The following is a 12210-nucleotide window of genomic DNA, read 5'->3' as shown; positions in this document are numbered from 1 at the left end:
TTGCTAAATTGAATTCCATCCATGTTTTGCATGTTGCTGCTTTAATTTGCTTCTTGGTGGAACAATAATGTACCGACACTGGTTTGTCTCATGTTGTGGCGTTGCAGATGATGAAGGCAGCGGCTCAGGCAGCGGCAGCGGCTGCACAGAGGCCTGCACCACAGAAATTGCCCGTTTTGCCACAGAATTCCCGGTTGTGAAAGCTGACCGGAGCGGGCCTGTAGATGACTCTGCCTCACTCTGTGCACCGTCTGCAGCTCTGCTAACCATGCTCACCCTCTCCGCCCAAGCCTTTTGCCAACAATGGAGATAATACTAGGAAAACAAGTTCAAGATGAACCGCAGTGTTTCCTTTCCTCTCCTCTTCCGCTGTTTTATTTTATTTTATTTTTTTTTTGTATCCAGGCAGATTGGAGCAACAGTCAAGCAGGCAGCATTTAAGCTGCAAGCCTTCATGCTGGAAGAGTCTGCTCTGAGAAAGAGTAGCCATGCATCACAGTTTCCCTCCTTCCCAAAGATCTTGCAGTGCCATCCCTAGACTTGATATTTATTGGAATCAATTCACAGTGCAACGCTGTTGCTGACCCAACAGACTCTGCCTCAGAGATTAACACAAAAAAAGCTTATTTTCTTTGCACGTGTGGCAAATGTTAGGAAAAATCACCAAGAGGAGAAAAAAAAACAGCACGCACTTTGACTATAAATGCAAAAATTTTATTTTCTATCTTTTTTTTTGTTTTTGTTTTTTAGAAAGTGGTTGTTGGATGTACCTAAAAGTTGTAGCCCAATGAGTTTAAACATATGTTGGACTATGAAGGATACAAATATATATATTTTTGCCTAAAGTTTAACAGTTTAAAGGCAAACAAATGTTCTTTTAAATGTTATTATTTTTGGGGATTTAATTTTTTATTTAATTTTATTATGAATCTAATGCATTCTTTAAATTACATGACCTCATCTTTTGTGTCCCATTAAACAAGTTTTAAAATCTTTTTAGATAAATTATAATCTAATATAGATTTGCAATGGATCTGCATAGGCTTTTAGTTCATCACTGTCAGTGCCACTGTGGTCCTCGGCTCAAACTCACTGCATACAGACTAGAGAATAATGAGCGAACAACATTATTTTGCAAATTGCAGAGATAGATATTCCAAATCATAACAAATTATTTTCAATTGCTGACAACTTTTAAAAACCATTTATATTGATAAAAGCGGGGTTTTATCTCATTCAGTCTCCAACAAATAGAGTGGTACAAACCTGTTAAATTTTAAACTTCAATAAAAAAAAGTATTTCTTTGCAGGCTCTAAATCAAAGTCTGGATTGTGTCCTGTATTTTATATGTAAACACTTTGCACTATTTGAGCACATTATTGCAGTGTTGTGCTGCTGACATTTCTGTATTAACAGTAACTGGGACCTGTATGAGGTTTTTTATTGCTGCTTCATCAGAGTACAAATCCAAATATTAACCAAATATGTCTCATAATTGCAAAAAAAACAATAAGAAAATGTGTTTACCATTTCAACACTTATTAAAAAGTTATTTACTTTACCACTTTAGGTGAAATTACTATCAAACAATATTAAAATTAAATGGTAATTAGCAAAAATTGCAATGTATGTAATGCGTAGTTTGCATATTACCTGGTAAAGGTTTGGGAATTATTAAGACAGACAGCAGAAAATGGCACATGATGGTTACTGTGAACGCTAAGAAAGGGTCCCATCATTTCTCTGGAAAGCTTGAATGGTTATGTCTGCGGCGCAGGCAGGCTGGAGGCCGACCACAGTCACCTGTGAAATGAGAATCTGTGGGGACTGGACAGGGCTGAACGCTTCAGTGCAGCTCTTCAGTAGAGTGAACTCACAGAGAATGTGAGAGGCCTGGCACTGCTAAAGGAAGCAGACAAAACCAGCCTGTATGTACATCCTCTGTTCTCTGAGAGCCCGTCAGGTCCACAACCAACAAGCCAGCTGAGCTTCTATCCACCAAATTAGTCTGTACTATTCCACTCGCTGTCTATCAACAAATATTGGATGAGCTTTTCTTTATTGCTTTGAAGTATACAGTTGCATTCACAGCACAGGAGCAAAAATATTGAGAATATGTATCATGTGATTTATTGGAAATTATTCTTTATTATGACTTTTGATCTCACAGGATGCCCTTCTTATGTTTTGTATCATTGAACTTTTAATATTTTTGCAATAAAATACTAAAAATGCTTTTGAGTCAGTTTGTGAATAAATCAATAGAAGTTTAGCACAAACAGGATACTTGTATGAACGTCACAAAAACACTTAAAGGCCATGTCACACAGTCACTTTGTACATTTTGTGCATTTTCCACGTATGGAATTCCAGTCTTTCATGATGTATGTAATTCATAAGTGTTTCTTGTGTTCGTCATTCTTCTGTGTGCAGATGTCTGTTGTGGATCTCGGTCGATGGGTTTTTCCATGAATTCGGTTTTGAGCTGTTCAAAATTTTGGGTCGGTTGAGAATTGACTCGTGTTTTATGTAGTTTATATGCAATTATTATGTAAATCTTACCCAATTGTGCTTGATTTTTGTGAGATTCATACGCAAAATGTTTGGCTTTCTACGACCGTTCCACGTATGTCCACTGGACATTTCACGCATGTACCACCGATGTATAACTTTCATAGGAAGTTTACATCGCAGATGTCACCTTAAAATTACGTAATTCAGAATCACTAATGAATAAACAGTGCAATATTCACGCACAATTCATGTTCTTCATTGATTTATGTGTTCTTTGCGTGGTTTATTCACACTTCTTCTTTGGTTTTAACTTGGTGCACTCGTGATACATCTGTAAAAATTTCACGTAAACACCGTAACTTTTCAACGTATATTCACGTATGACCAATTTTCATCTGTGTAGCATGCGCAAAATGTTCATAGTGGCTGTGTGATACGACCTATACTAAATTTTAAGGTCTGATAAATATAAAGAGACTAAACTAAAGATCACTGTAAGAAGAATAAGTAGGGGTTATTTTGTTTATTTTGCACGTATATAAGATTCAGGTGATCATTATGCTGGGATTTCAGATTATAAAAGAACAAAGTCTTTTGCACAATCAACATTTTTCCTCTGCTCCACAGTAGAGCCTACAGGGTAGCTGGCCTGCTCCATCGCTCTGAGGTATGTAAGAGCACTGAAGTGCGTTTCAGAACAACAGGACAGCTAGGCTTCCTCTGTGTACTTTCTATTTGTGAAATCTGCTTTTATCAGTGGTTCAAAGCCTCTGTTTCTTCGCTGACGCAGGTAGAGCACAAAGATAAGGAAAAGCACCAGGAGACCAACAAAGACTCCACCTAAAGTGGAGCCGAGTACAAACACAGCCGGCCCGCCATCTGCATCTGTGAAGATGAAGCACAGGTGGAGAAGTTCACTGAAATCTTTATTTTGTGGATGAAAAGCCAAATATTGATTCTATGTGTTTACAGTCGGAGGATGCAACTAAAATACCTTAAAAAGAAATTGTTTTATTCCATAAAAAAATATTTGCACATATTTAAGCATATATACCTTTACTTTTTCTTTTTTTGTATTCTAAGCCAAACAATAAACCAAATATTCAGAAAACAAATAGGTCAACTAATCCAACCAAAAAATAATATATTTGTTGCTCACCATCCAGAGAAATAGCATAGGAATATCCCAGCTGCTCTGAAGGGATGTAGATCTCCTCATTGGTGATCGGAGGGAAGAAAGGAACCATGTTGTAGTCCCTGTTGTGACCTATAGGGGCCATCTCGTCGGGAAAAGTGGCGTTGGAAGGAACAAACCTTCGCATCCACTCGTCAAAAATTGCATCAGTAAAAGCATGCAGCACCTGGAAGATTTCAAACGACATGGTTGTTTTAATAAGATACAAAGGAATTTTGTTTCCGTGAAATTTTTGGGTGAAATGTCGCACCAGGAAGATTGGATCGTTGGCTGCTGAGTGAGACAAAGCGCTGGTTCCATTGAGCATGGCGTGGACCAGGTTGTGAAGGTTGTTGACAGCGTCGTCCAGTTCTCCGTCTGGCTTTTCATACCCCTCAAGAGCATTTCTGTGAAATTTAAATGCAACCTCTCATGAACATGTCTCATCTAAACCATCAGATTCTAAGAATCTGCGGGAAATCTATTAAACTGAAACTGGCTGTTAGTTCTGAACAGTTTTACCTAAAGCTAAAAGATGAGTTGGTGAAATATGGCGGACTGTCAAAGTCTCTGAGACCAAGACAGCTTCTGACATCGTTCATGCTGGGCAGAGTGCCGTTGGATCTCTCCATGATGCCTCTCTGAATCAAACCCTCATTGGTGCCATTGCAAAGAGTCACCAGACGGTTGTAATCATCCAAACTGAAAAGAAAAAAGACACATCTGTCAACATCCTATTTTTTTTTTTTTGTTTGTCAAACCCCACCCATCCATCCCACAGCTCCTTCAGTCTGCTTCCATCTGGGAGAAGACTACGCAGTCTTCAGGCCAGGACCAGCAGACTCAGAGACAGTTTTCTCCTCCAGGCTGTCAGGAAGCTGAACTCTCTCCCAGCCCTGCCCCCCCTCCCCTCTTGTTGCCCCGTTGCCCTCCTGCTCTGCTGATCCCTAACATGCACATGTCACCTACCTCATCAGCACTAGCTGCACCTTCCACCAGTCCTCCAGTGCCGTAAAAAATGTAAGTTAAACAAGGAACTATATTTCAGCCACTTTATTCTCTAGTCACTTTATTCTCTCCTCATTTTTACATTGTTATTTTTATACTATTTATGCCTCTACTATTTATAGTTTGTTTTACTGTGCAATTCGAAGGTGTCCCCCCGTTTAACTGAAAAATGAAGAGAAAACGCTATTTCAATTTCTATGTATGTGTCAACATTGTAGATTTTGACAATAAAGTTACTTTGACTTTGACTTGAAACCCTATATTAATATCATGTTTATTACACGCATTTCTGAGACCCCTACCTCATTAGCATGATCAAAATTGCCCCTAAAAACCCATTGAATATAGCTTGATCTATGTTTTCTGCCCTGTAGTTCATCATCATTCCACTAGGGGCAGTAGTAGGGCTTTTCCATGTTTCAAAACGGCTTCCTGCGTGCTTTCCATTTGGCGGGACACATTAAGCTAATTTTTTAAACCTTTATAGTGAGAATAATCAATATAATGTTATTTTTTAAACTACTTGCTGTACAGACATAAAATTCATTTTTTATAACAAATTATTATAATACAGTTACACCATGCTAAAATGCGTTTATTAAATTTGAGATGGTGGGTACATAAGGTGATTTTTTTTTTCTATGAACACTAGCATTTTTTCATTTTAGACTAACATTGCTGTGAGCAAAATCTAGAAAATCTCCCAACATAATATGATAATTGATATTGTCTATATTTTGTCAAAACATCAAGTTCAAAAAACATCCTAATTTTTAAAAGAAAGTGAATTTTCTGCCAATTATTTCATGTAGTGGGCTTTACAGGGTTAACCAGTAACATTTCTTTTCTTCATCTAATCCATAATTCCCATACATCTCACCTGTTACACACCACTCCCCATCTGGAGAATCTGGACTGGTTACTGATGAGGGAGGGGTTGTCTGGATTCCTTCCTCCCAACATGGAATCAGTGCAAACATCACACTCGCTCTGACCCGTGGCAAAGTTCCAATAAGGGATGGCAAAGTTCTCATCCCCTGAAAGTCGCTGTGGAGAAGAAGAAAGTCTAAAATTATTCATACCAGGATATCAGTTGGGAGTTTCTTTCAACCATTATTTGGCAAATTCATTCTATATTTACAACAGCTTCAATGTTTTCTTAAAATTTTTGCTCTTTAAAACATATTTTTGTAGCTTTTTATTATTTTTGCATTTAGTAATTATCAAAATGAAAATTTTGAACGAAAACGTGTGAGGATTATCTACTTTTTTATCTGTCCTTAAACATGCCTGACCATAAAACAGACCAGCGTGAGGCAAAAACTGTCACATTTGGTTTGAAAAGTCCTCCGCAAACAGAAATTTGCAACTTATCCATCTGTACATTACTTATTTAGAATAAAAAGTCTCTTTTTCATGCATTTATAACAAAAAGAAGTATACTTTTTTCTTATTGTAATGGTGTCTTCTTCAGAAACAGATGCTGTAGCAAAAAAACAAAACATTTTTCAAATAAAAGAAGGGCCATCAACAACTCCTTTAAACTTTGATAGTGCACCTAGAACCTACAAGTTCCTTATTGTTGAATGCAGAAAAGCTAGAAGATCTAGACGGTAAAAGTCGAGTGTTTGACAAAGTTGCTGTACTGGATTAAAGTGGTGAGTGAATCAAAGGTCTCTTTAATGTTCAATGAAATTTTTGAATTTGCTTCAAAGCAAAGCTCCTTTCTTAACTTTTGCCTTACATTGTAACCCAGTTCATACCTGAAGCTCGCGTTCCAGGCTCAGAAGGTGGTACCTGTGCCAGGTGATGAAGGCCGGGCCTTTGTGGGAGAAATCGATGGCTTTGAAGGGACGACCAGGACCTGAATTGGAATGGAAATTGTGATTTTTGTGACTAACTTCAACCAATAAAAACACAGATGTGTAATTCACTGAGATTTAAGTCAATGCAGGACTCTAGAAAACTTATAAAGATCATGTGCTGTAAAACATTTTTAAAAAAAGACACCCTCAGCATAAAAATATCATACAAACACCTCTGAACTACCACGTCTCTGTAAAGCAACAGTTTACACCATAGCATTAGAGAAACTACTGAAAGAACCGTCCAATTTATATCTGCAAAAGAAAGAAAATAAAATCTTTAATTAACAAAAATATGTAGATTTTACCTAGAAGAGTGTCTCTAACTGAGTAGTAATGCTGCCAGACAAAAAAGTCATATATGGAAATGTTGGCGAATTGTGGATCTGTCCCGTTTGGTCCCAGTAATCCCAGCCAGTGTTGAGTAGCAATGACGTAATCTGGATGGATGGTGTTTTTAGCCAGATCCAGCACATTCAGGAACTCATTCAGCTCTTCTTGGGTCAAGGAATGGATGTTCTTCCGTAAAACGGGAGCCTTTTTTTGGTCACAATTTGGTCCCGTCCAACCAAACTTACATTGGCCACAGTCAAAGCCTGCAAAGTTTCCTGCAACACACACATTGAAATAATTAGAAAGTACTGGATTAGTGGTGGTAATAGTCTAGCTCAATCCCAGTACCGTGATAGAATTCTGCAGTACTTACCAGTGCATCTACAGGTTTGGTTGAAGAATTTGGTGGGCCACCTCTCTCTGTCATCCACATTTCGCAGCCTGTAAGGTCCTCCCCATGGCTTGTTGTCCACCCGAACAGCAGTGCAACTTCCTCTCCCTGACAGTGAGCCACAGATGTCGGCAGGATCGGAGCCCAGAGCGGGACAGCACCGTTTGGACTGGATCCCCTCCACAGTGCAGCACACTCGAGGAAACTGAGCCTCTACTGGTACAAGCAAAAATAGAAGAGTAAATGCGATCATCATATTCCACCTGTTTGTTTCCTCCAGTCAGTGGTGAAAAATCACTTTGTAGATCAACCCTTAGCGGTCAATTAGTTCCTCTTAAAGAGAGTAGAATCTCAGTCAGCCACGGTTTCCTGCTGTGTGACTTCAAATTAGATTTAGCGATAGAGCTAACATCTGCAAAAACAACATTTAAAGCCAAATCATGTTGCGTTCCGGCTGGTTACACGCACATTAAGAATGATTCTAATGTCGGCTTTTGCTTTTGTAGGGCTGAGAAGGATTAAGCCATTGGTCTTGTGATGATCACCTGACAACAATGCAGTGAGCTGCAGCAAAATCTGGAGGAATACCAAGAAACTGCCTGAAGGGACTATTATTCTGTACAGACTCTTTTCAGCAACACACAACAGGACAACTGTGTAGATCTGAATTTCATGTTAAGACATTTGGGGTTGATTGCATTTATAAAAATGTGAACAATAAAGTTCCATATGCTGAAAAAATAAAAATGGGTTCGTAGGAGCAAACTCTTTTTTTTTTCAGCTCTATGCATTTCACCTCTAGACCCCTGGCATCAGCTGACCGTGTGTTGTGTGTTTGAAAAAATGTAGAGAATGTACTTTTTTTTTCAGATGACTTATGATCTACTATAAAGAAAAACATATTTCTTGAATTGATTTTATTCATGTTAAATGGTAATACTAAAACACAGATGGGGTCTACAGTAAAAAGAAAAAATTCAAAACATTGCAAAAACCATTTTAACCATCTTATATACATTCTTAAAAAGACATTAAAAACTAACACATTTTCTTATAATTAATATAAGACACGATTCATAATAGGCTAATAGTAACTTTACAATAAAGATGTTTGAATTAAATGAAATTCAGTGACTACTTGTCTGTCGTAAGCAGATAAGTAGAGGTTTTTTTTTATCTATAACATTGAAAACAGGAAAAACATAAGTGATAATATTATAGTTGCAAACATCACCGAGGATCACCAAAAAGCAAAATACATTTTTTAAAGGCAAGAAAAAAAATATATGGACCACATTTGAGGGAAAACAAAAGTTAGAAAGCTGCTGATAAAATGCTAAACGTACAACTCCTAAATGCACAAAAACAGACCTTAAAAAATCATTTTATTAACTAAATGATCTTTTTGGTGTCATCAAAAGACAAAATCACTCATTTATTTTTAACTAACAGTCATGAACAACACATGCATCTTACCAATTATAGATGGTGTCATATTTGAAAAGAATTAAAATACCTAAAGGACACAGTGGTGGAAGAATGATGATGTGGACTTGTTTTACAGCACAGAGTTGTAGAGTCATGTGATGGTGTCGAAGAGCTTAAGCACGGCACAAATGGGGTCATTGAAAAAATACAACAACAACACAAAACAGACCTTTGGTTTTGTTGAGCCAGCAAGGTTTAAATACAGCTGAAATGCCATGAAAAAACAGAGAGATCTTTGCAGAAAACTTCAGTAAACTGAAGCTTTGTCATGCAGAAGAGTTAACCAAATCTGAAAAAAAGCTGATGATTATATTTGTTTTTTAAAATTCTAACAGCTACATCTTAAAACGCTTTGCTCTGTGGCCTCTTTACACTTTATGAATGAAAACAGCTCCTGCTCTAAAACAACACACCATGTATTGTGAAGGCAGTGATGCTGGGGCTTCAGCACTAAGCACATGATGGGAACATGACAGCTTTATAGGTTGGCCTGCATCCTCCAAACACCACACAGCTCTTTGCACTGTGGTGAAAACTTAAAGAAATATGTCCCCTATAGCAACCGGGTCACAGCACTATAGGCTGTTCTTACTCTAAACTATTTGCAGTCTTTAAAAGTTGAATATTTATGAGGAAAATCGTAAAAAGTTATTCAAAATTGTCAAGATTCGTAGTTTGAAGAAAGAGTTTATTAAGCATTTATAGGAGAATCCTATTTACAAATTAACAAAAAGGTTGATTAAGTTATTAAGACTTATTTTTGAGTCTGTGTTTAATGTGCTCAAAATAACTAAATCAGACTCACAATTAAAAGTAAAAAAATATGTGAATTTGAGACAAATTTATAGAAAATTGTGGTGCAACAAACATCTAAAATAACTAAAGATTGTTACAGAATAAAGAAACAAATAACACAAACTTGTGCGTTGAATTTGTGAATTTGTTTGGTGATTCCACAAATGAAGAGATAAAACAGATCAATATTCTTCCTTTTAACATTTTACCTTTAAGAGTTTCCTTTATTTATCAAAATGATTTTGTGGCCAAAACTAAGAAAATCCAATTTTGTTCTTTATTTTCACAGATGTTTACACAGAAAATTGCACATTTGTCAGTAAGAAAACATTTGCTTTTTGCCTAAATCGCCAATTTGTTTCCTACAACAATTTTCCCAGGGCAACATTTCATTAACATCAGCTTCATGAAAGGCGCTTTGTTCTGCGGAGACCTTTGATCCCTTCACCCGTCTGACACATAATCATACTCTGAACACATTCTAGAAGGAAACCTGTCATGTGATAGCTGAATGTTTAAGTTCTGTAGAGGGCAGTCAGTTGCATTAAAGGAATTTTTTGTTCATTTTGTTTGTTCCAATCTTTTAATACACCTTTTTTGGCTGTTCTTAATTTATTCATTGGGAAAAATGCAATAAAATCTGCAATGCAGAAGAAACAGAAATCCTATTTTAAGTCTCTCCTTTTTTCTCTCGTTATTGTTAAATTTGTTCGATTTTTTTTATCTTTTTAGTCTGACATTTTCACCAGAACGGTTGTTGAATTTTTCTATTTAATTTTTAACTTAGATCATTGATTCAGTTTTTTTACATTATTCAGTGATAATTCTTTGTCTTTATTTTATTAGTTTTTTCCTGAATTTGTTGCAATATCCCAGTATTTTCTTTTCATTTCTTTCTAACTTCTGTTCTATTTTAGGTTGAGGTAACATTTTATGAATATTTTCCATTAAATATTTAAGCTTAAACATAAAAATCAAGAAGTTTCCCTTGCTTCATTTGTATACAATAATTAGTTAGTATGAACTGTTTTTCTGTAATCTCGCTTACCAGCATAAAAACAATATAAACATGTTTTACTAGCAGATTCTGACTTAACACAAGAGTTTAAATATGGAACAATAATTGAAAACAAAAATAGAACTAAGAATGAAAAGTAATGCTTGGTTTCATATACTAAAAGGTGTAAGATCTATCATTTCTGTTTTATGGAAAGAAAAAAAAAACGATGAAATTGCAAATTGAAATTGAACTAAAAAAAGGCATTTAACTTCATGACATCGCTTTGATATGTTTACAAAAAAAAATTCTTGCCATTTCTATTATTGTTTTATTTTGGGAATATTTCAGCTGAAAAAGTTCCCAAACCTAGAATCCATACTTTCTCCCCCAAAACAGTTTCAGACTTAAATGTGTTCAGCAAGAAAAGTTAGTCAAATTCATCATAAGAATAACTTTCATGGATGTTTTTGGCAGAATTCCATCCAGTTTCAGGTCTGACTCCTCCCCCATCAGCGCATATATACCAGCTCTTTTACCAGCTAATTCAGAATTGACAAAGCCTCTTGGATAAGAGGTGAAACGTTTTTAACTTTAAAAACTAAGTCCAGATGACAGCCCTTACACCTACTACAATGTTTGGCAGAAGCTGGCAAAAATCTCTCACTCAGGAAATGAATAAAACTAGATAGGATGTTTGTGTGGAAAAAAAGCCAAATCTTTGCATCATTGCTTTAACTGAGAGAAAATGAATAAACTATGGGATGATAAGATGTGTTATCAAGAAATGCTTGATTTTTATTTACAGAAAATGTTATTTAAATGTATATAAGAGTGGGTTATGAATGCTTTAATTCTATTACATTAACAGTTTGTAAAAGAGCAAATGCTTTTCCTGATGGAAAAGCGGGTATGCTCAGTGACAGGTAGTTGATCGTCTCTAAAAAGGATTCAACTTTGACATGTAAGGATTGTTTGTGCGAAAATTTCAGAGAAGGATGTGTCTGGAGCTTTTGGGCTAAATGTAGATCCATGTGAAGAAACTGGTGAATAATGACTCAGAGACAAAACTTAGCTTTTGTAGGTTTACTCGTCAGTTTCTTGCACAATTTATCTTGTTGTCTTTCTTTATTGTTTAACACAATTTAGTTGGGGGTTTTGTGTTAGAACAGTGGTACTTTCTGGCCCCTGTAGCTACACTGTTCAGTGGAATCCTATGTCCTGCCATCAGAGGTCATGCAGCAGATTTTCTGTTCTACAAGACTGAACAGACTTTTCAAAGATAAATGTCCTTTTAGATGATATGAATCTTCCAGAAAGGCATTACATGTGACTTGTTTCTTCGAACCTCTTTTATTCCTGTTAAAAACCATCAATTAACTGTAAAGCTGCTTGCAGTCAAAGTCACAGGACGTGAAAATCAAATAAAAAATTTTGTTTGTGGTGAAAGGGGAACTCTTTTTTTTTTTCTAACATAAGTGTGATGTTAAGTATTTTTTGTTCCCCTTCAGCTGTTATGGCATCCCACCTTTGGGACAGTCAACGACATTTTCAAACAAAGTGAATCCTTTAAGTGAAACACAGGATGGTGCCAGAGAGCTGCGGAGAAAAAGCAGCACATAATGGGATGCAGAAATATCCAAA

General features: G+C 36.4%; 2 protein-coding genes across 3 annotated transcripts in view; one reads left to right on the top strand and one right to left on the bottom strand.

Moving 5' to 3' along the window:
- Positions 1-2235, top strand: part of LOC101167256 (glypican-6) — a 117981-nt gene extending 115746 nt beyond the window's left edge. For both annotated transcript variants that reach the window (XM_023950522.1, XM_023950523.1), the window contains one exon: positions 108-2235. In XM_023950522.1, the coding sequence (XP_023806290.1) occupies positions 108-313 (206 nt within the window). In that variant the 3' untranslated portion in view covers positions 314-2235. The remainder of the gene's footprint in view (positions 1-107) is intronic.
- A 769-nt stretch (positions 2236-3004) lies between these two features.
- On the bottom strand, positions 3005-7771 carry dct (dopachrome tautomerase). Its single transcript, XM_004081780.3, has 8 exons — positions 7269-7771; positions 6871-7170; positions 6461-6561; positions 5578-5744; positions 4212-4391; positions 3961-4096; positions 3675-3876; positions 3005-3400 (listed from the first exon to the last, which is right to left on the bottom strand). The coding sequence occupies exons 1-8, from the start codon at positions 7540-7542 to the stop codon at positions 3225-3227; spliced, it is 1536 nt and encodes a 511-aa protein (XP_004081828.1). The 5' UTR covers positions 7543-7771; the 3' UTR covers positions 3005-3224.
- Between the last annotated feature and the right edge of the window lie 4439 nt (positions 7772-12210).

Source organism: Oryzias latipes, chromosome 21 (assembly GCF_002234675.1).
Source record: "Oryzias latipes chromosome 21, ASM223467v1".
Taxonomy (NCBI): domain Eukaryota; kingdom Metazoa; phylum Chordata; class Actinopteri; order Beloniformes; family Adrianichthyidae; genus Oryzias; species Oryzias latipes.
Note: the sequence above shows the minus strand (reverse complement) of the source record. Positions and strands in the feature narration are given on the sequence as shown.

Bases quoted from the DNA above. Each gene is read 5' to 3' on its own strand.
- dct (XM_004081780.3), bottom strand. From the start codon at position 7,542: ATGATGATCGCATTTACTCTTCTATTTTTGCTTGTACCAGTAGAGGCT. The intron at 3,877-3,960 runs GTGCGACATTTC...GAAATCTTCCAG, and splicing joins CCAACGATCCAATCTTCCTG to GTGCTGCATGCTTTTACTGA. The intron at 3,401-3,674 runs GTGAGCAACAAA...TCATCTTCACAG, and splicing joins CTATGCTATTTCTCTGGATG to ATGCAGATGGCGGGCCGGCT.